We start from the raw sequence: 22129 nt of genomic DNA on the forward strand, positions 1-22129 counted from the left end.
ACGAAATTTTGGGCTAAAAAGTAGCGAAATTTTGGGCTAAAGTAGCGAAAGTAGCCCAATATTGGGATAAAAAGTAGCGAAATTTTTGGGCTAAAAGTAGCGAAAGTAGCCAATTTTGGGCTAAAAAGTAGCGAAATTTTGGGCTAAAAGTAGCGAAAGTAGCCCAATTTTGGGGTAAAAAGTAGCGAAAGTAGCAAAATTTTGGGCTAAAAGTAGCAAAAGTAGCCCAATTTTGGGCTAAAAAGTAGCGAAATTTTGTGCTAAAAGTAGCAAAAGTAGCAAAATTTTCATGGCTAAAAAGTAGCGAAAGTAGCGAAATTTTAGGCTAAAAAAGTAGCGAAAGTAGCGAAATTTGGGCTAAAAGTAGCCCAATTTTGGGCTAAAAAGTAGCGAAAGTAGCCCAATTTTTGGGCTAAAAAGTAGCGAAAGTAGCGAAATTTTTGTGCTAAAAAAGTAGCGAAATTTTGTACTACAAAGTAGCGAAAGTAGCGAAATTTTGGGCTACAGAGTCGCGAAGTAGCGAATTTTTTTTGCTAAAAAGTAGCGAAAGTAGCGAAATTTTGGGCTAAAAGTAGCGAAAGTAGCCCAATTTTGGGCTAAAAAGTAGCGAAATTTTGGGCTATAAGTAGCGAAAGTAGCCCAGTTTTGGGCTAAAAAGTAGCGAAATTTTGGGCTAAAAAGTAGCGAAATTTTGGGCTAAAGTAGCGAAAGTAGCCCAATTTTGGGCTATAAAGTAGCGAAATTTTGGGCTAAAAAGTAGCGAAATTTTGGGCTAAAAGTAGCGAAAGTAGCCAATTTTGGGCTACAAAGTAGCGAAAGTAGCAAAATTTTGGGCTAAAAAAGTAGCGAAAGTAGCGAAATTTTGGGCTAAAAGTAGCGAAAGTAGGTTAGGTTAGGTTAGGTTAGGTTAGTTAGGTTAGGTTAGGTTGGTTAGGTTATGTTTAGGTTAGGTTAGGTTAGGTTAGGTTAGGGTTTAGGTTTGGTTAGGTTAGGTTAGGTTAGGTCAGGTCAGGTCAGGTCAGGTTAAGTTAGGTTAGGACCGCCAGAAGGCATTTAGGGGCCCCTCTAGGGACGTCCAAGGGCCTCCAGGGACCTCCAGGGACATCCGAGGGGCCTCCAAAGACCTCCAGGGACCTTCAGGTACCTCCAGGGGTCGCAAGGGACCTCCAGTGCATTCAGGTGGGCCTCCAGGGACATTCAGGTGGGCCTCCAGGGACCTCAAGGGGCCTCCAGAGACCTCAATGGGCCTCCAGGGACCTCAAGGGGCCTCCAGGGACCTCAAGGGCCTCCAGGGACCTCAAGGGGCCTCTGGGGGTTCCTCCAAATACCTTCACGGGGCCTCCAGAGACCTCCATGGGCCTCCAGCGGCCTCCAGTGACCTCCAGGGGCCTCCAGGAGCCTTTAGGAACCTCCAGGAGGCATTTAGGGGCCTCCAGGTACCTCCAAGGGACTCCAGGGCCCTCCAAGGACCTCAAGGGCCCTCCAGGGACCTCAGGGCCTTTAGGAGGGCCTGCAGAGACATCGTAGGAGCCCTCTAAAGACCTCCAGGGGCCTCCATTGATCTCCAGGGGCCTCCATGGGCCTTGAGGGACCTCCAAGGACCCCCAGGGGTCCTAAGGGACATCCAGGGACATTCACGTCGGCCTCCAGGGCCTCTGGGGGTCCTGGAGGAACATCCTAGGGGCCTCTAAGTACCTCCAGGGGCCTCCAGAGACCTCCAGGTGTCTCTAGGGACCTCCAGGAGGCATTTAGGGACCTCCAGGGACCTCCAAGGGCCTCCAAGGACCTCAAGAGGACTCCAGGGACCTCAACGGGCCTTTAGGGAACTCTAAGAGGCATTTCGGGGCCTCCAAGGACATTTAGAGGCCTCTAGGGACCTTAAGGTGCCCCACGGACCTACAGGGACCTCACGGGGCCTGTAGGGGCGCCTCCAGGGACATCCTAGATGCCTCCAAACACCTCCAGTTGCCTCAAAGGACTTACAGGGTCATTCAGGTGGCGTCCATGGGCCTCCAGAGACTTCCAGGGACCTCCAGGGGTCTCCAGGGACTTCCAGGGGTCTCCAGGGGCCTCAAGGGGTCTTTAGGAGGGCCTGCAGAGACATCGTAGGGGCCTCTAAAGATCTCCAGGGGCCTCTAGATACCTCCATGGGCCTCCTGGGACCTCCACGAGTCTTTACGAACCTCCAGGAGCCTCAAGGGACCTCCAGGGTCATTCTTGTGGCCTCCCGGGAAATCCAGGGGCCTTTATAGACCTCCAGAAGGCATTTATGGGCCTCCAGGGGCATCTAAGGGACGTCCAAGGGCCTTTAGGGACCTCCAGGGACCACAAGGGGCCTCTAAAGACATCTTAGGGACTTCCAGGGACCTCCAGAGGCCTCAGGGACGTCCAGGGGCCTCCAGGGACATCCAGAGACCTCCAGGACTTCTCAGGGACCTTCAGGAGCCTCAAAGGACCTCTAGGGACATTCACGTGGCCTCCAGGGGTCTCTAGGAACCTCCATAAGGCATTTAGAGGCTTCCAGGGATCTCCTAGTGACGTTCAAGGGCATCTAGGAACCTCCAGGGGCCTTTAGGGACTTCTAGAAAGCATTTAGGGACCTCCCGGGGCCTTAGGGAAATCCAGCAGGCATTTAGGGGCCTCCAGGGGCCTTTAGGGACCTCCAGAAGGCATTTAGGTACCTGCAGGGGACGTCCAAAGGCATCCAGGGACCCCCAGAGGCCTCAACGGACCTCCAGTGACATTCAGATGGGCCTACAGGGACTTCAAGGGGCCTCCAGAGACCTCCAAGGGCCTCCAGTGACGTCTAGGGGGCCTGCAGGGATATCCTAGGGGCTTCCAAAGACCTAGACCTTCAGGGGCCTTCAAAGACCTCCAGGGTCCTCCAAGGACCTCCAGGGGGCCTTCAGGGACATCCAGGACCCCCAGGTGCCTCAGACATTCCTCCAGGGACATTCGGGTGGGCCTCCAGGGACCTCAAGGGGCCTCCAGGGTCCTCGAAGGGCCTTCAGGAACCTCAAGGGGCCTGTAGGGACATCCTAGGGGCCTCCAAAGATCTCCAGGAACCTCCAGGTACCTCCAGGGGCCTTTAGGGACCTCCAGGAGGCATTTAAGGGCCTCCAGGCGGTATTTAGGGGCCTCCAGAGACCTCAGGAGGCCTCCAGGGACCTCCAGGGACATCCTAGGGGGCCTCCAGGGCCCTTAAAGGGCCTCCAGGAGCATCCAGGGGCCTCAAAGGTCCACCAAGGACATTCAGGTGGCCTCCAGGGGGCCTCCAGAACCTCTAGGAACCTCCAGGGTCTTTACGGACCTTCAGGAGGCATTTAGGGGCCTCCGGGGATCTCAAGCGAACCTCCAAGGGCCTCCAGCGACGTCCATGGGCCTCCAGGGACCACTACGGGCCTTTAGGGAGCCTTTAGAGACATCTTAGGGGCCTCCAAAGACCTTTATGGGCCTTCAGGGACCTGCAGAGGCTTCCAGAGACCTCCAGAAGCCTCAAGGGACCTCTAGGCACATTTACGTGGCCTCCAGGGAAATCCAGGGGCTTTGAGGGACCTCCAGGGGCCTTTAGGGACCTCCAGGAGGCATTTAGGGGCCTCCAAGGGCCCTCAAAGGGCATCCAGAGACATTCCGGGACCTCCAAGAGGCATTTAGGGACCTCCAAGAGGCATTTAGGGGCCTCCAGGGACCTCCACGGACCTCCAGAGACCTCCGCGGACCTCCAGAGACCTCCACAAGGGGCCTGTAGGGGAGCCTCTAAAGACATCTTAACGGCCTCCAAAGACCTCCGTGGGCCTCCAGGGACGTCCAGGGGCCTCTAGTGATCTCCAGGAGCCTCAAGGGACCTCTAGGGACATTTATGTGACCTTCAGAGGCCTTTAGGAACCTCCAGGAACCTCCAGGGGCTTTTAGGGACCTTCAGAGGGCATGTAAGGGCCTCCAGGGGATTTTACGGACCTCCAGAGGCATTTCGGGGCCTCCAGGGGGCCTCCAGGGACATCCGAGGGGCCTACAAAGAACTCCAGGGACCTCCGGATGGCCTTCAGGGGCCTCCAGGGACCTCCAGGAGCCCCAGGGACCCCAGGATCCTCAAGGGACCTTCAGGGACATTCAGGTGGGCCTCAAGGGGCCTCTAGGGGGGCCTGCAGGGACATCCTAGGGACTTCCAAAGACTTCCAGGGACCTCCAGGGGACTCTTGAAACATCTTAGCGCTCTTCAAAGACCTTCATGGGCCTTCAGGGACCTACAGAGGCTTCCAAGGACCCCAGGGGCCTCAGGGGACCTCCAGGGACATTCAGGTGGACTTCCAGGGATCTCCAGGGGCCTCCAGGGACCTCCAAGGGCCTCCAGTGACTTCAAGGGGGCCTTTAGAGGGCCTGCAGGGACATCCTAGGGGCCTCCAAAGACATCCAGGGGCCTCCAAAGACCTCCAGGGTCCTTTAGGGACCTCCAGGAGGCATTTAGGGACCTCAAGAGGCCTCCAGGGACCTCAAGGGCATTTTGGGACCTCCAAGAGGCATTTAGGGGCCTCCAGGGACCTCCAGGAGCCTCAAGGGACCTGCAAGGTCATTCATGTGGCCTTCAGGGGCCTCCAGGGACCCCCAGGGACCTCCAGGAGGCATTTAGGGGCCTCCAGCGACCTCTAAAGGACGTCCAAAGGCCTTCGTGGACCTTGAGGGGGCCTTCAGGGACCTCAAGGGGCCTCCAGGTACCACCACGGGGCCTCCAGGGGCCTCAAGGGACATTCCAGGGGCCTCAAGGGACATTCCAGTGGCCTCCAAAGACCTCCTGGGGCCTCCAGGGACATTCAGGTGTCCCCCAAGGGCCTCCGGGGACCTGTAGGGACCTCAATGGGCCTCCAGTGACCTCCAGGGGCCTCCTGGGACCTTACGGGGCCTGATGGAACATTCTAGGGGCCCTCCAAAGCCCTTCAGGGGCCTCCAGGGACCTCCAGGGGCCTCAAGGGGCTTCCAGGGACCTCAAGAGGCCTTTAGAGGGCCTGCAGAGACATCGTAGGGGCCTCCAGGGGCCCCCAGAGACCTCCAGGGGCCTGAAGTGACATCCGAGGGGCCTCCAAAGACCTCCAGAAGCCTCAAAGGACCTCAAGCGGCCTCCAGGGACCTCAAGAGGCCTTTAGGGGGCCTGCAGAGACATCGTAGGGACCCTTAGGGACCTTCAGGGGGCCTCCAGGGACCTTCAGGGGCCTCTAAGGGGCCTTCAGGGACATCCAAGGGGCCTCCAGGGACCTCCAAGGACCTCAAGGGATCTCCAGGGACCCTCCAGGTGTCTCAAAGAACCTCCAGGACTTTCAGGTGGCCTCCAGGGACCTCCAGGGGTCTTTAGGGACCCCAAGAAGGCATTTAGGGACCTCCAGGGGACTTTAGGGATCTCCAGAAGGCATTTAGGGGCCCCTCTAGGGGCCTCCAAAGGCCTCCAGGGGCCTCCACGGACCTCCAGGAGTCTCCAGGGACCTCCAGGAGTCTCCAGGGACCTCCAAGGGCTTTAGAGGACCTCCAAAGGCCTCCAGGGACCTCCAGGAGTCTCCAGGACCTCCAAGGGCTTTAAAGGACCTCCAAAGGCCTCCAGGGAACCTCCAAGGGCCTCCAGGGACCTCCAAGAGCCTCAAAACCCCCATAGGGTCATTCATGTGTGGCCTCCAGGGGCATCCAAGGGCTTCTACAGACCTTCAGCGGCCTCCAGGGACCTCAAGGGGCCTCCAGGGACCTCCAGGGGCCCTCAAAGGACCTCCAGTGGCCCTCAAAGGATCTCCAGGGGCCCTCAAAGGACCTCCAGGGACCCTCAAAGGACCTCCAGGGACATTCAGGTGGCTTCCAGGGGGCCTTTAAGACCTCCAGGAGGCATTTAAGGGCCTAAAGGGACCTCCAGAGGGACCTCCAAGGGCCTCCAGGGACCTCCACAAGGGGCCTCTAGGGGGGCCTCTAAAGACATCTTATGGCCCCCAAAGACCTCCAGAGGCCTCCAGGGACATCCAGAAGTCTCATGGGACCTCCAGGGATATTTACGTTGCCTCAAGGGACCTCTAGGGACCTCCAGGGGCTTCCATGGACCTCAAGGGCTTTTACGGACCTCCAGGAGGTATTTAGGGGCCTCCAGGAACCTCCAAGGGATGTCCAAGGGCATCCAGGGGCCTCCAGGGACCTCAATGGGCCTCCAGGGACCTTAAGGGGCCTTTAGGGGGTCTGTAGACACATCGTAGGGGCCTCCAGAGACCTCCAGGGCCCTCCATGGACCTTCAGAGCCTCCAGGGACCTTTAGGGCCTCCAGGGACCTCAAGGGGCCTCTAGGGGACCTCCAGGGACATCCGAGGGGCCTCCAAACACCTCGAGAGGTCTCCAGGTACCTCTAATAGCTTCCAGGGACCTCCAGGGACATTCAAGAGGCCCTCAAGGGCCTCCAGGGACCTCCAGGGGCCTCTACGGGGGCCCCTACAGAGACATCTTAGGAGGTCCCAAAGTGGCCTCCAGCGTCCTCCAGTGACCTCCAGGAGCCTCCAGTTGCCTCCAGGGACCTCCAGGAGCCTCAACGGACCTCCAGGGAAGTTCACGTGGCCTCCAAAGGCCCTCTAGAGACCTCAAGGGGCCTTTAGGGACCTCCCAAGAGGCATTTAGGGGTCTCTAAAGATCTTCAAAGGCCTCCAAGGACCTCAAGGGGCCACAGGGACCTCAAAGGGCCTCCAGGGATATCAAGGGACCTCCAGGGACCACAAGGGGCCTCTAGAGACATCTTTGGGGCCTCCAAAGACCTCCAGGAACCTCCAGGGGCCTCTAGGGACCTCCAGGGACCTCTCGGGGCCTCCAGAGACCTCTCGGGGCCTTCAGGGACCGCCAAGAGCCTCCAGCAACCTTAAGGGGCCTCCAGGGATATCCGAGAGGCCTCCAAAGACATCCAGGGGTCTCCAGGGACCTCCAAGGGCTTCCAGCGACCTCCAGAGACCTCTAGATGCTTCAAGGGACCTCCAGGGACAATCAGGTGGCCCCCAAGGGCCTTTAGAGACCTCCTTGGACCTCCAAAGGCCTCAAGGGGCCTCCAGTGACCTCAAGGGGCCTCCAGGGACTTCCAGGGACCTCTATGGGGCCTCCAGGGACATCCGAGGGGGCCTCCAAAGACCTCCAAGGGCCTCCACGGACCTCCACGGACCTCCAAAGGCCTTCTGGAGCCTCCAGGGACCTCCAAGAACCTTCAGGAGGCATTTAGGGGCCTCCAAGGGCCCCCAGAGGCCTCCAGGAACCTTCAGGAGCCTCCATGGACCTCCAGGAGCCTCAAGGGACCTGCAGGGTCATTCATGTGGCCTCCAGGGACCTTCAAGGGCTTTTACAGACCTCCAGAAAGCGTTTAGGGGCCTCCAGGGACCTGTAGGGGACGTCCACGGTCCTTCAGGGACCTCCAGGGGCCTTTAGGGACCTTCAGGAGGCATATAAGTGCCTCCAGGGGACGTCCAAAAGCCTCAAAGGACCCCCAGGGGCCTCCAGGGACCGCCAAGGGCCTCCAGCGACCTCAAGGGGCCTCTAGGGGACCTCCAGGGATATCCGAGGGGCCTCCAAAGACCTCCAGGGGTCTCCAGGGACCTCCAAAGGCCTTCAAGGACCTCCAGGGGCCTCCAGCGACCTCTAGGGACCTACAGGGACATTCAGGTGGCTCCCAAGGGCTTCCAGGAACCTCAAGGGGCCTCCAGGGACCTCCAGGGACCTTAAGGGGCCTCCAGGGACGTTCAGGGACTTCCAGAGACCTCTAGGGGGCCTCCAGGGGCATCCGACGGGGCCTTCAAAGACCTCCAGGGACCACCAGGAGTCTCCAGGGACCTACAAGGGCGTCCAAAGGCCTCCAAGAGCCTCCAGGAGGCATTTAAGGGCCTCCAGGGACCTCCAAAGGCCTCCAAGGACCCCTCAGGAGCCTCCTGGGACCTCAAGGAGCCTCAAGGGACCTCTAGGGCCTCAAGGGACCTGCAGGGTCATACGTGTGGCCTCCAGGGACCTCCAAGGGCTTTTACAGACCTCCAGGAAGCATTTAGGGGCCTCCAGGTACCTCAAGGGGCCTCCAGGGGACCTCCCGGGGCCTCCAGGGACCTCAGGAGGCCTCCAGGGACCTCAAGGGGCCTCCAGGGACATCCTAGGGACTTCCAGGGGCCCTTAAGGGACCTCCAGGAGCATCCAGGGGCCTCAGCGGACCTCCAGGGACATTCAGGTGGCCTTCAGGGGCCTCCAGAACCTCTAGGGACTTCCAGGGGTCTTTACGGACCTCCAAAAGGCATTTAGGGGCCTCCGGGGACCTCAAACAAACCTCCAAGGGCCTCCAGCGACATCCATGGGCCTCCAGGGACCACTAGGGGCATTTAGGAGCCTCTAGAGACATCTTAGGGGCCTCCAAAGACCTCCATGGGCCTTCAAGGACCTCCAGAGGCTTCCAGGGACCTCCAGAAGTCTCAAGGAGCTTCTAGGGACATTTACGTGGCCTTCAGGGAAATCCAGGGGCTTTCAGGGACCTCCAGGGGCCTTTAGGGACCTCCAGGAGGCATTTAGGGGCCTCCAGGAAACTTCAGGGGACCTTCAAGGGCCTACAGGGACCTCCACAGACCTCCAGAGAGCTCCACAAGGGGCCTGTAGGGGGCCTCTAAAGACATCTTAAGGGCCTCCAAAGACCTCCGTGGGCCTCCAGGGACGTCCAAGGGCCTCTAGTGATCTCCAGGAGCCTCAAGGGACCTCTAGGGACATTTATGTGGTCTACAGAGGCCTCTAGGAACCTCCAAAGACCTCCAGGGGCTTTTAGGGACCTTAAGAGTGCATTTAAGGGCCTCCAGGGGATTTTAGGGACCTCCAGATGGCATTTCGGGGCCTCCAGGGGGCCTCTAAGGGACATCTGAGGGGCCTACAAAGACCTCCAGGGACCTCTGGAGGGCCTTCAGGGGCCTCCAGGGGGCCTCCAGAGACCTCCAGGAGTCCCTAGGGACCCCCAGGAGCCTCAAGGGACCTCCAGGGACATTAACGTGATCCTCCAGGGCCCTGTAAAGGCCTCAAGGGGCCTCTAGGGGCCTTGCAGGGACATCCTAGGGGCTTCCAAAGACCTTCAGGGACGTCCAGGGGACTCTAGAAACATCTTAGGGATCTCCAAAGACCTCCATGGGCCTTCAGGGATCTCAAAGGACCTCCAGGGACATTCAGGTGAGCCTCCAGGGACCTCAAAGGCCTCTAGTGACTTCAAGGGGCGTCTAAGGGGCCTGCAGGGACATCTTAGGGGCCTCCAAAGACCTCCATGGGCCTCCAAATACCTCCAGGGGCCTTTAGGGACTTCCAGGAGGCATTTAGGGACCTCAGGAGGCCTCCAAGTACCTCAAGGGGCCTTTAGGGACCTCCAAGAAGCATTTAGGAGCCTCCAGGAGACCTCCAAGGGCCTCCAGTTACCTCCAGGGACCTCCAGGAGCTTCCACGGACCTCCAGCAGCCTCAAGGGACCTGCAAGGTCATTCATGTGGCCTCCAAGGGCCTCTAGGGACTTCCAGGAGGCATTTAGGGGCCTCCAGTGCCCTCTAAAGGACGTTCAAAGGCCTTCATGGACCTCCAGGGGCCTCCAGGGACCTCAAGGGGCCTCCAGGTACCTCCAGGGGGCCTCCAGGGGCCTCTATGGGGCCTCAAGGGACATTCGAGGGGCCTCCAAAGACCTCCTTGGGCCTCCAGGGATAAGGTTAATCGGATTATACCTTCCTTGAAAGGCGTGGTGAGATGTTTGAGGCCAGGGCGGACTGGAGGCAGTCTGGTTGTGGGAGTGGAACTGGCAAGTCCTCCGGGGTCTCCGTCTGTGGCAGCAGCGAAGTGTAGCAGACAGCTATGCGAGAGCCTGATGTGATCTTAGTGACCAAGTTAAGTCTGCAGTATGTGAGTATTGAATGAAAGACTAACCGGGTGTGGAGCGTTGTAGTAATCAATCCGTATTAGGGACTTAGGCGGAAGTTACGAGTGCAAGTGATGACCGCGGAGGTCAAGTGGTTTATGGGTATTGGAAGTGTTTTTACCTAAGAGAGTATATTAATATGTTATTAATTGTCAGATTCTATTCTTGAAATTAAATGACAAAACCCGACGGCCTTTAAATACCTTTCATATTTTCACTCATTGTGTTCCAGTACAAACCTAGTGGTACGCCTCAAGGGTCTGGTGTGTGTAGGAGTACACGGTGGTGGGAACGGTTGCTGAGGCAAGGTGTTATGTGTTGTGTAATCGCTGTGTTCGGAATGAACCGGGGTTCAGCATCACGACAACCTCCAGGCACCTCCAGGGGACCTCCAAGGGCCTCCTAGGACCTCCACGGGCCTCCAGGTACCACAAGGGGCCTCTAGGGGCCAATAAAGACATGTTAGGGGGCCTCCAAAGGCCTCCAGGGACCTCCAGGGACTTCTAGGGACATTAACGTGACCTCCAGAGACTTCCGGGGGCCTCTAGGGACCTCCAGGAGACACTTAGGGGCCTCCATGGGACGTCCAAGGGCCTCCAGGAACCTCAAGGGACCTCCAGGGGTCCTCCAGGGACCTCAAGGGGCCTCCAGGGACATCCGAGGGGCCTTCAGGGACCTCCAGGGGCCTCCAGACACATCACGGGGCCTCTAGGGGGCCCTGCAGGGACATCCTAGTGACCTCTAAAGACCTCCAGGAGTCTTCAGAAACCTCCAGGGACCTCAAGGGGCCTTTAGGGGGCCCTCCATGGACATTCGAGGGTCCTCCAAAGACCTACAGAGGCCTTCAGGGACCTCAAGGAGCCTCCCGGGACCTCCAGGAGCTTCTAGGGACCTCCAGGGGCCTCAAGGGACCTCCAGGGACATTCAATTGGCTTCCAAGGGGCCTCCAGAGACCTCCAGGGGTTTTCAGGGACCTCAAGAGGCGTCCCGGGACCTCCAGAAACCTCCAGGGGTCTTTACAGACCTCCAGGAGGCATTTAGGGGCCTCCAGAGACCTCCAAGGGCCTCCAAGGATCTTCAAGGGCCTCCAAGGACCTCCACGGGCCTCCAGGGACCACAAGGGGCCTCTAGAGACATCTTAGGGGCCTCCAAAAACCTTCGTGGGCCTTCAGGAACCTCCCAGAGGCTTCCAGGAGCATCAAGGGACCTCCAGGGACATTCACGTGGCCTCCAGACGCCTCTAGGGACCTCCAGGGGCTTCCAGGGACCTCAAAGGGCCTTTAGGGACCTCCAGGAGGCATTTAGGGGCATCCAGGAACTTCCAAGGGACGTTCAAGAGCCTGAAGATACCTCAAAAGGCATTTAGGGGCCCTTCTAAGAACATCCAGAGGCCTCCAAGGACCTCCAGGAGCCCTCCAGGGACCTCAAGGGGCCTCCAAGGACCTCCAGGAGCCCTCCAGGGACCTCAAGGGGCCTCCAGGGACATCCTAGAGGCCTCCAAAAACCTCCAGGGTCCTTCAAGGACGTCAAGGGGCCTCCAGGGACCCCCCTGGAGCCTCCAGGGACCTCCAGGGGCCTCAAAGGACCTCCAAAGACATTCAGGTGGCCTCCAGGGACCTACAGGGGTTTTTACAGACCTCCTGGAGGCATTTAGAGGCCTCCAGGGACCTCCAAGGGCCTCCAGGGACCTCAAGGGGCCTCTAGAGCATCTTAGGGACCTCCAAAGACCTCTATGGGCCTCCAGGGGCCATTAAGGACCTCCAGAAGGCAATTAGGGGCATCCAGGGACCTCTAGGGGGCGTCCAAGGGCCTCCAGGGACCTTCAACAGTCTCCAGGGACCTCAAGGGGCCTCTAGGGGGCCTCCAGATACCTCAAGGTGGCCTCCAGGGGCATCCAAAGGGCCTCCAAAGACCTCCAGGGGCCTCTTGTGACGTCAGGGGCTTTTAGGGACCTTAATAAGGCATTTAAAGACCTCCAGGGGGCCTCCAAGGGCCTCCAGGGACCTATAGAGGCTTCCAGGGACCTCAAGGGGCCGCAAGTGACCTCCAGAGGCATCCAGGGACCTCAAAAGGCCTCTAGGGATTTCCAGAGGCCTTCAGGGACCTCAAGGGGTCTCCGAGGACCTCCAGGAGCCTCTAGGGGCTTCAAACGACCTCCAGGGACATTCAGGTGGCCTCCAGTGACCTCCAGGGGTCTTTACGGACCTCCAGAAGGCATTTCGGGTCCTCCAGGCACCTCCAGGGAAACTCCAAGGGCCTCCAGGGTCCACAAGGGGCCTCTAGGGGGCCAAATGACATGTTAGGGGCCTCCAAAGACCTCCATGGGCCTCAAGGGACATCCAGACCTCTACAGGGACGTTTAGGGGCCTCCAGGAACCTCCAGAAGCCTCCAGGGACCTTCAGGGACTTCTAGGGACATTAACTTGGCCTTCAGGGACTTCCAGGGGCCCCTCTAGGGACCTTCAGAAGGCATTTAGGGGTCTCCAGGGGACGTCCAAGGGCCTCCAGGGACCTAAAGGGGCCTCCAGGGACCTCAAGGGGCCTCCAAGGACCTCAAGGGGCCTCTAGGGACCTCAAGGGGTCCTCTAGGGACCTACAGAGGTCCTCCAGGGACCTCAAGGGGCCTCCAGGGACATCCCAGGGGCCTCCAAAGACCTCCAGGGGTCTTTAGGGACCTCCAGGAGGCATTTAGGGGCCTCTAGGAGACCTCCAAGGGCCTTTAATGACCTCCAAGAGGCATTTAGGAGCCTCCAAGGACCTCCAGGGGCCTTTAGTGATCTCCAAGCGGCATTTGGGAGCCTCCAAAGACCTCCAGGGGCCATCAGGGACGTCAAGCAGTATCCAGGGACCTCTAGGAGTCTCCAGGGGCCTCAAGGGACCTCCAGCGACATTCAGGTGACCTTCAGGGGCCTTCAGATACCTCCAGAGCCTTCCAAGGACCACCAGGGGTCTTTACAAACCTCCAGGAGGCATTTAGGGTCCTCTAGGGTCCTCCAGGAGTCTTTACACACCTCCAAGAGGCATTTAGGGGCCTCTAGGGACCTTCCGGGGACCTCCGAGGGACTCAACGGGCCTCCAGGCACCTTAAGTGGCCTCGAGACATCTTAGGGGCCTCCAAAGACCTCTCAATGGCCCTCCAGGGGCCTCCAGTTACCTCCAGGAGCCTTCAGGGACCTCCAAGAGCTTTAAGGGACGTCCAGGGACATTCACGTGGCCTGCAGGGGCATCCAGGGACCTCCAGGGGCCTTTAGGGACATCCAAGTGGCATTTAGAGGCCTCCAGCTACCTCTAGGGGACGTCTAAGGGCCTCCAGGAACCTTCAGGGGCCTCCGGGGGCCTTCAGAGACCTCAAGGGGCCTCTAGGAGGCGTCCAGGGATATCCGAGCGGCCTCCAAAGACCTCCAGGGGCCTTCAGGGACGTCAAGGGGCCTCCAGGAGCCTCCAGGGACCTCCAGGGACATTCAAGTGGCCTCCAGGGGCCTCCAGAGACCTCCAGGGCCCTTCTGGGACCTCCAGGGTTTTTTACTGACTTCCAGCAGGCATTTAGGAGCCTCCAGGGACCTCCAACGGCCTCCAGGGACCTCCACGGGCCCCCCAGGGACCTCAAGAGGCTTCCAGAGACCTCCAGGGGCCTCCAGGTACCTCCAAGAGCCTCAAGAAACCTCCAGGGACATTTACGTGGTCTCCAAGGGCTTTCAGGGACCTCCAGGGGCCTCAAGGGACCTCCAGCGGCCTCCAGGTATCTCACGAGGCCTCCAGGGACATCCGATGGGCCTCCAAAGACCTCTAAGGGCCTCCAGGGAGCTCCAAAGGCCTCCAAGGACCTCAAGAAGCCGCAAGGGACCTCCAGGGGCCTCCAGGGACCTCAAGGGACCTCCAGGGACATCCAGGGACCTCAAGGGACCTCCAGGGATTTTCAGGTGGCTTCCAGGGGCCTACAGAGACCTCCAAGGCCCTCCAGGGACCTCCAAAGGTCTTTACAGACCTCCAGGAGGCATTTAGGGGCCTCCAGGGGACCTCCAAAGACCACGGGCCTCCAGGGACCACAAGGGGCCTCTAGGGAGCCTCTAGAAACATCTTAGGGGCCTCCAAAGACCGCCATGGGCGTCCAGGGACCTCCAGAGGCCTCCAGGGACGTCCAGGGGCCTCCAGGGACGTCCAGGAGCCTCACGGGACTTTCAGGAGCCTCAAAGGGCCTCCAGAGACATTCACGTGGCCTCCAGGGACCTTCAGGGGCCTCCAGGGACCTCAAGGAGCCTCCAGGGACCTCTAGGGGCCTTAAGGGACCTCTTAGAAGCATTTAGGGGCCTCCAAGGACCATTAGAGTCCTCTAGAGACCTCAAGAGGCCTCCAGGGACATCCAGGGGCCTCTAGAGACATCTTAGGGGCCTCAAAAGACCCCCATGGGCCTCCAGAGACCTCCAGAAGCTTCCAGAGGCGTTTTTAGGGACCTCCAAGAGGCATTTAGGGGGCCTCGAAGGACCTCCAAGGGCCTTTAGTGATCTCCAAGAGGCATTTAGGAGCCTCCAAAGACCTCCAGGGGCCTCAAGGGACCTCCAGGGGCGTCAAGGGACCTCCAGGGACATTCAGGTGACCTCCAGGCCTTCCAGGGACCTTCAGAGGTTTTTACAGACCTCCAGGAGGCATTTAGGGGCCTCCAAGGACCTCCATGGGACTTGTTGGACCTGTTGTACCACCAGAGGTAGTTGGACCCGTTGTACCACCAGAGGTTGTTGGACCCGTTGTACCACCAGAGGTTGTTGGACCCGTTGTACCACCAGAGGTTGTTGGACCCGTTGTACCACCAGAGGTTGTTGGACCCGTTGTACCACCAGAGGTTGTTGGACCCGTTGTACCACCAGAGGTTGTTGGACCCGTTGTACCACCAGAGGTTGTTGGACCCGTTGTAAAACCAGAGGTTGTTGAACCCATTGTACCACCAGAGGTTGCTGGACCCATTGTACCACCAGAGGTTGCTGGACCCGTTGTACCACCAGAGGTTGTTGGAACTGTTGCACCACCTGAGGTTGGTGGGACTGGTGAAGTACCTATACTTGTTTGACCAGGTGTAGTACCAGGTACTGTTGTACCCTGTGGAGAACCTGGGCTTGAAGAACCCGGTGCAGTTCCTGTGGTTAATTGAATGGGAATGTTGGTACTGAAGTGGTACTCGGGACTGTTGGAGGCGGTGTAGTAGCAGGGAATGTTGGAGGCGGTGTGGTTACAGGGATTGTTGGAGGCGGTGTGCTAACTGGGATTGTTGCCAGTGGTGTTTCCGTGGGAACGATTGTCTGGGTTGGTGGGACTGGAGGTATACTTACCGTGGTTCCTCCCTGTTGGCTGATGCTCACCTGAACTACGATGATCCTTCACTATTGGCTCTCATAGATCTTGCATCCACGACGATACTAATAATATTGGTAACAGATGTTATCACCGTCGCCCGGAAGGTCTCATCGGGTGTATATGTTTAGTAATAATACTTTGTTATTGTAGTCGCACTGGTCACCGCCGTCTCAGTGTTCTGTAGCTACTTTATCATAGTTTCTTTGGCTTATCGCTAACTGTGTTTCTATAATGGTCGTTTGAATAAAGCGAATTCATCTGCAAGGACGCTGCGTTTTCGTCTTCCTCCTCCTCCTAACGATGCGTTAATTGCGGCCACAAGTCTAGCCAGCTGACTCTGAAGGTTTTGAAGATTTGTAATTGCGTTGTCGGTTTCATTTAAGGCGCTTGCAATTGGCTAAGCTGTGAAGTGAGATTCGCCAATGTTGCATTCCGGCAATAGAAGTTGTTGTATTGGCCGTAGTAGTTACATTGGCTGTAGTAATTATGTTGGCGTAGTATTATGTTGGCTGTAGTAGTTATGTTGGCCGTAGTAGTTATTGGCGTAGTAATTATGTTGGCCGTAGTAGTTATGTTGGCTGTAGTAGTTATGTTGGCCGCAGTAGTTATGTTGGCCGCAGTATTATATTGGCTGTAGTAGTTATGTTGGCTGTAGTAGTTATGCTGGCCGGAGTAATGTTAGCTGTAGTAGGGACAAACGGTAGGTTTGTGAAGATGACGGTGGGCGGAGCGGTGGGTACAGCCACGGTGGTTCCCCCTTGCTGGCCGATGTTCTGCTGTACAGAGTTGATTTGACTGACAATATCGCCTCTACTTCTATACGCACTGGTTATTACATCATTGACAATGGTAACAGATGATTGAGCGGTTGATGAAGTCTGAATCGATTGTTAAAGAGTTATTTACAATCAACTGTATTATTAGGATAATATATTCTCCGCTGCATTTAACTGATCATCAAGAATTGATAAAGTGGCAATGTTTCTTGCTGTTATCGCATCTCTAGTTTTGTTGACGAGAGTTTGAATTCCCTGGATAACTTGAGAGGGGCTGCGTTTCCTCCTGCGTCCTAGCATTGATGCGTTAATTGCGTCTACAAGATTTTTAAGTAATGCTTGAACTCTGGTAAGAGCCGTAATTGCATTATCTGTGGCATTTAAGGCGGATTGCAATGAACTGAGCTGTGAATAGAGGGCTGTCAGTGTTGAATTGGTGGTTGTAGTGTTGTACGGTTGTGGTACTCTGAGAAGTAGTAGTTGTGTTTGGTGCTGAGGTTGTTAACTGGCAACTGACCAAGGACTCCGGGGTGATTATTAGGGGCGAGATGGTAGGTACAATCACAGTGGCTCCCCGAGTTGGCTGATCCGTGCCTGAATGGGGTTCATCTGGTCGACCGTGGTGTTCTCTGTGCATTAGCAGCGAATATAGCCTTGTTGACGCTGGCTAGAGCAGACTGTGCGACTGCCAGCAGGCCTGAATCAACTGACAAAGACCAACTAACTGCGCATGAAAATATTTGTCCAAATGTGGCCTGCGCCAGAATTAGCTTGGAAGGAGACCATGGCAGTGGTAAGGTCTCCTCGTGTCAACGCGTCTGTTGTGTTGTCGATGACATATTGGATCGCCAGAATGTCTTGTGAGGTGCTGCGTCTCCTCCTCCCTCCTCCTCCCTCCAAGTAGTGCGGTAATTGTGGTAATAATATTACTAATTTGAACTTGAAGGGATTGCAATGTTGTTAATATATTAGTTGTACCGTTTAGAGTGGCGAGTAACTGGTTGAGTTGCGAAGTGAGATTAGCCAGTATTGCTGTATTGTTCACTGTAGTTGTGTTGACTACAGTAGTTGTTGTATTTACTCTAGTAGTTGTCGTGTTGGCTGCAGTAGTCGTCGTGTTGATTGCTGTGTCGTCGAGTTGGCTGCTGTAGTCGTGTTGGCTGCTGTAGTCGTGTTGGCTGCTGTAGTCGTGTTGGCTGTTGTAGTTGTCGTGTTGACTGCAGTAGTTGTCGTTTGGCTGCAGTAGTTGTCGTGTTGGCTGTAGTAGTTGTCGTGTTGGCTGTAGTCGTCGTGTGGCTGCAGTTGTTGCGTTGACTGCTGTGGTGTCACATTGGTTGCCAAAGTTGTCACGTTGGCTGAAGTTGTTGTAGCGTTTGTTGCAGTAGTTGTGTTTGCTGCAATAGATGTTGTGTTTGATCCTGAGGTTGTTGCATTTGACACTTGGGTCGTTGTCGAAGCTGTATCAGTCGAAGATGACAAATAAAATTTAATTAGTAAAAGGAAAATAGAACCGTATATTTAAGTATTGTAATTTTGGATTATTAGATAATAATTTTTTATTAAATAATGCTTATATGGTGATGTAGATATTCCTTGAATGAATGTATTTATATCTAAGAGAGAGCGTCTGTTGATTTGTTTGTTCAAGGTTGGGGACAGACACTTGGAGGTAGCTAGACTTAAAACTTTGCAGGGGATTTGTAAGTTTATGGCAATTGTCTTAAGGTGGTTAGGGTCGACCCCAATGTGTCTCATTAAGTAGGACTGGTTCATATTGCGACCTTCGACCATCGACGTCTCGTAAGAAGTCTTAAATGTGGGTTTGGTTATCCTTAGTGTTAATATTAGATATTTACCTGTTATCGACGTTGAATCAATGTCGAAACGTTGATTCAATGTCCCACTGATTCAACACTGGAGAAAGAACTTGAGGCAAAAAGACCGGAAAGAGGAAGAGGGAACGTATGAGAGGGATGGAGATGGAACGTGAGACAAAGGCAATGGGAGGAGGTAGATGGAACAGATTAACTAATCTGTTCTCGCTCTCTCCCTGAGAGTCTGGCTTTTAACCTAACAAGGTTAGAGGCCGACTCTTGGGGCTAGTCTCATGCAACTTTGCATGGTGATTGGTGATTTTTAGCTTCACAGAGTGGTCGGAGTCATCCAGTTTGCCTCCGTTGAAGAGGCATACCACCACACCCTTTTCCGGAAGTCAATATGAAATGTGCAGCCAAAGGTCCGTAGAATTCAGCATACCTTTTAAAAAATGTGTATTCAAACAGTGACATGCAAAACGAATGTTCAGACGACAGATTTACATTTTCGGTACGACATTTTGATTAATGTGATATAGATAGTGTGTAGTGAAATAACAGCAATGGCAGGGGGATATGTGTTGATGGAGATGCAAAGCGTGTAGAGATGGGTATGACACGAAGAAGTTTGCAGTGATGAAGACAGTTGTAAAAATGGTTACAGTGATGGAGAGATATGGAAGGTGCGTGACGAGGATGATGCAGAGGGGATGGTAGAAGAGATGGGAGGAGTGTGTGCGGGAAGGAGGGAAGATCGTGTGGTAAGGTGTGGGAAGACCTGGGAGAATGCAGGCGACGAGTCACAATAACGTGGCTAAAGTATGATGACCAGACCACACACTAGAAGGTGAAGGGACGACGACGTTTCGGTCCGTCCTGGACCATTATCAAGTCGATTGTGATGAGGAAGTAGATGCAGGCAATACATAGACTAGAGAAAGGTGAGGAGCAAAGTGTAGTAGAGGGGATAGTAGTAGGAATAAGAACTGCAGAGGGCCTATTGACCCATACGAGGCAGCTCCTATTATAACCACCGAATGAGAAGGAGATACCAATAAGAATAAGAAGAGAATAGTAAGGGAACGTAAAGAAAACAATGAACAGAAAAGGGAGAAGAGAGAAAGAAAAGGAAAGAGAAAGAAAGATAAAGGAAGGGTAAGCTTATGTTATGTCACGTTTGTTAGAAAATTAGAGCATTTAAGTATATACTGTGAAAGGAAGAATCCACAGCAACAAAGCCAGGACTCAAGTTCATGTTGGGTCATTGTGTATTAAAGCCAATTCAACAAGACGGCGTCTGTGTAGAGTAGAGGCAGGAAAAATTATTTTGGAGGAAGACCAATCAATAGGATGATTGGAATCCCTCATATGAGAGAAGAGACCATTGTTAGTGTCTGCAGACTTAACACTTCTTTGGGTTCTTTAAGTCTGTCATTCAGTGTACGGCCAGTTTCGCCAAAGTATTGGAGAGGACAAGACGAACAGGAAATAGAGTAGACACCAGCAGCATTAGAAGCAGGAGGAGCAGTGTGAAATAGATTGCTACGAAGTGTGTTAGTTTGACAAATTAACTTAGACAGCGAGGCACTACACTTCAAAAAGTCAACACCAGCAATCAACAGCCAATTAATGCTCAACTATTTTCTACCCATTTCAAGGCACCGTATGGGCCAGTAGGCCCTCTGCAGTTACTTCCATTCTCATGTACCCACCTCACCCAATACCCACCTCACCCAAAACCAACGAAAAGCAAGAGTTATGTTAAATGTTTCATACACAGTGTATCAAGTGTATCATAAGTGTAGTGTTAAGTGTAAAGAAGTCTTTGAGAATGTAAGAAGTCCTTACGAAACGCCTCTAGGTGTCAGAACATTATTAAAAATGAATTTTGCAGAATTGATATTTCCATTTCCACCGACAGTGAAGAAAAACATAAGAAATATTGAAAAAATTCGTGTTAGATAATATAGATATCTTATTAATATTATATATAGATATATATAATGAAGATAAAGCGTTATTTCTCTTGGAATTTGCTAAACATAAACTACTGGGCTTTGACGAAAAGAATTATATTTTTCAGGTGAGAAGAAAATATGAATTATTTACTCCATACACAGTTTTAAATGTAGATATGATAGAGCCCAGTAGGCTAAGGAATCTGTACACTAGTTGATTGACGGTTGAGAGGCGGGACCAAAGAGCCAGAGTTCAACCCCCGTAAGCACAACTAGGTGAGAACTAGGTGAATACACACACACACACACACACACTACACACATCCAAGTTCAACACGATAAATGCAAAGTAATGAAACTAGGCGGTGGAAACAGGAGGCCAGACATAGGATACAAAATAGGAAATGAAGTACATAATGAATAGAATCAAGGAGAAGGTATAGAGGGTATAGAATCGTTTCTCTCAATGTTTGCCGATGATGCAAATATTATGAGGAGGATTGAAACTGAGGACGATAGTAGGAGGCTACAAGATGACCTAGACAGACTGAGTGACTGGTCCAACAAATGGCTGTTGAAGTTCAACCCGAGTAAATACAAAGTAATGAAACTAGGCAGTGGAAACAGGAGGCCAGACACAGGATACAGAATAGGAAATGAAGTACTTAATGAAACGGACAGAGAAAAAGATCTAGGAGTTGATATTACACCAAACCTGTCTCCTGAAGCCAACATAAAAAGAATAACATCTGCGGAATATGCGAGGCTGGCTAACATCAGAACAGCGTTCAGGAACCTGTGTAAGGAATCATTCAGAATCTTGTACACCACATATGTAAGACCAATCCTGGAGATTGCGGCCCCAGCATGGAGCCCGTATCTTGTCAAGCACAAGACGAAGTTGGAAAAAGCCCAAAGGTATGCCACTAGACTAGTCCCAGAACTAAGGGGCGTGGGTTACGAGGAAAGGCTGCGGGAAATGCACCTTACGACACTGGAAGACAGAAGAGTAAGGGGAGACATGATCACAACCCACAAAATCATTAGAGGAATCGACCGGGTAAACAAGGATAAACTATTCAACACTGGTGGGACGCGAACAAAGGGACACAGGTGGAAACTGAGTACCCACATGAGCCACAGAGACGTTAGAAGGAATTTTTTCAGTGTCAGAGTAGTTAACGGATGGAATGCATTAGGCAGTGATGTAGTGGAGGCTGACTCCATACACAGTTTCAAATGTAGATATGATAGAGCCCAGTAGGCTCAGGAATCTGTACACCAGTTGATTTTCAGTTGAGAGGCGGGACCAAAGAGCCAAAACTCAACCCCCGCAAGCACAAATAGGTGAGTACACACACACACAATATTGGGCCTGGTAGCCTGGTGGATAGCGCCCAGGACTCGTAATTCTGTGGAGCGGGTTCGATTCCCGCACCAGGCAGAAACAAATAAGCAAAGTTTCTTTCACCCTGAATGCCACTGTTACTTAGCAGTAAATAGGTACCTGGGAGGTAGTCAGCTGTCACGGGCTGCTTCCTGGGATGTGTGTGTGGTGTGAAAAAAAGGTAGTAGTAGAAACAGTTGATTGACAGTTGAGAGGCGGGCCGAAAGAGCAGAGCTCACCCCCCCCCCCAGCAAAGATAACTAGGTGAATACACACACACACACACACACACAGAAGGTTTTCAGGTTAGGCTGGTACAAAAAAGACCGAGACCGTGTGTTAAAGATAGTGTTTTCAAACGAGAACACAAAGGACACAATTCTAACAAGGAAAAGTCACCTGCAACATGTGGGAGAATTCAAAAAAGTATTCCTCCAGAGGGACATGACGAGGGAGGAGAGGGCCATGGCGGCAGAAGCAAGGAAGAAGCAGGGCGAGAGGGGAAAACCAGGAAACCACAGCTCCCAACACATCACCCCCAGAGGCGAGTGGGGAACCCACAACCAGCTACTCAGTAACACGAGCGGGGAGGGCAACCCCACTACCCTCCTCTGCATAGAAAACCCCCCTTTCCTTCCTGTCCTCCTGCCCCATTCACCCCATACCCTCCCTGTCCTTCCCCCTTCACTTGACCCCCCCCCTCATCCCAGTATCCTCTGCAACCCTGGTATCCACCTCACACCCATGGCACAGCTTCCTCCACCAGCAGAACATTCACCAAGGAGGAGAATTGAGAAGGGACAGAAGAAAGTGAGCCTCAAGGCAATGTACACTAACATAGATGGATTACAAATAAGGCAAATGAACTTGGAGAATGGGTACTAGAGAAAACCCAAAATAATAGCTCTCACAGAAACAAAGCTGACGAAAACAATAACAAATGCA

At 54.1% G+C, this 22129-nt stretch overlaps 5 protein-coding genes across 5 annotated transcripts in view; all 5 read left to right on the forward strand.

Annotated features, from left to right (window-relative positions):
- Nucleotides 1-22129, forward strand: part of LOC123760251 (acylamino-acid-releasing enzyme) — a 246343-nt gene that overhangs the window by 148236 nt on the left and 75978 nt on the right. The window lies entirely within an intron of this gene.
- On the forward strand, nucleotides 2005-5847 carry LOC123760416 (pre-mRNA 3' end processing protein WDR33-like). The gene is made up of 4 exons (XM_069338220.1): nucleotides 2005-2105; nucleotides 3461-3744; nucleotides 4241-4566; nucleotides 5419-5847. Exons 1-4 carry the CDS (start codon nucleotides 2005-2007, stop codon nucleotides 5845-5847), a joined length of 1140 nt encoding a protein of 379 aa, XP_069194321.1.
- Nucleotides 5954-9545, forward strand: LOC123760417 (pre-mRNA 3' end processing protein WDR33-like). Its single transcript, XM_069338221.1, has 4 exons — nucleotides 5954-6097; nucleotides 6643-7374; nucleotides 7735-8266; nucleotides 9148-9545. The coding sequence occupies exons 1-4, from the start codon at nucleotides 5954-5956 to the stop codon at nucleotides 9543-9545; spliced, it is 1806 nt and encodes a 601-aa protein (XP_069194322.1).
- On the forward strand, nucleotides 12626-13985 carry LOC138372709 (collagen alpha-1(I) chain-like). The gene is made up of 2 exons (XM_069338222.1): nucleotides 12626-12798; nucleotides 13196-13985. Exons 1-2 carry the CDS (start codon nucleotides 12626-12628, stop codon nucleotides 13983-13985), a joined length of 963 nt encoding a protein of 320 aa, XP_069194323.1.
- Nucleotides 14573-14965, forward strand: LOC138372710 (calphotin-like). Its single transcript, XM_069338223.1, has one exon. It carries the CDS (start codon nucleotides 14573-14575, stop codon nucleotides 14963-14965), a length of 393 nt encoding a protein of 130 aa, XP_069194324.1.

The sequence above is a fragment of the Procambarus clarkii genome, chromosome 39 (assembly GCF_040958095.1).
Source record: "Procambarus clarkii isolate CNS0578487 chromosome 39, FALCON_Pclarkii_2.0, whole genome shotgun sequence".
NCBI lineage: Eukaryota > Metazoa > Arthropoda > Malacostraca > Decapoda > Cambaridae > Procambarus > Procambarus clarkii.

Coding starts and splice junctions, on each gene's coding strand:
- LOC123760416 (XM_069338220.1), top strand. CDS start 2,005: ATGGGCCTCCAGAGACTTCCAGGGACCTCCAGGGGTCTCCAGGGACTT. Junction 3,745..4,240: donor GAGACCTCCACAAGGGGCCT/GTAGGGGAGCCT, acceptor ATGGGCCTTCAG/GGACCTACAGAGGCTTCCAA. Junction 4,567..5,418: donor AGCCTCAAGGGACCTGCAAG/GTCATTCATGTG, acceptor GGGCCCCTCTAG/GGGCCTCCAAAGGCCTCCAG.
- LOC123760417 (XM_069338221.1), top strand. CDS start 5,954: ATGGCCCCCAAAGACCTCCAGAGGCCTCCAGGGACATCCAGAAGTCTC. Junction 6,098..6,642: donor CTTTTACGGACCTCCAGGAG/GTATTTAGGGGC, acceptor GGGTCTCTAAAG/ATCTTCAAAGGCCTCCAAGG. Junction 8,267..9,147: donor TCTTTACGGACCTCCAAAAG/GCATTTAGGGGC, acceptor ATGGGCCTTCAG/GGATCTCAAAGGACCTCCAG.
- LOC138372709 (XM_069338222.1), top strand. CDS start 12,626: ATGACCTCCAAGAGGCATTTAGGAGCCTCCAAGGACCTCCAGGGGCCT. Junction 12,799..13,195: donor GGACCTCCAGCGACATTCAG/GTGACCTTCAGG, acceptor AGCTACCTCTAG/GGGACGTCTAAGGGCCTCCA.
- LOC138372710 (XM_069338223.1), top strand. CDS start 14,573: ATGGGACTTGTTGGACCTGTTGTACCACCAGAGGTAGTTGGACCCGTT.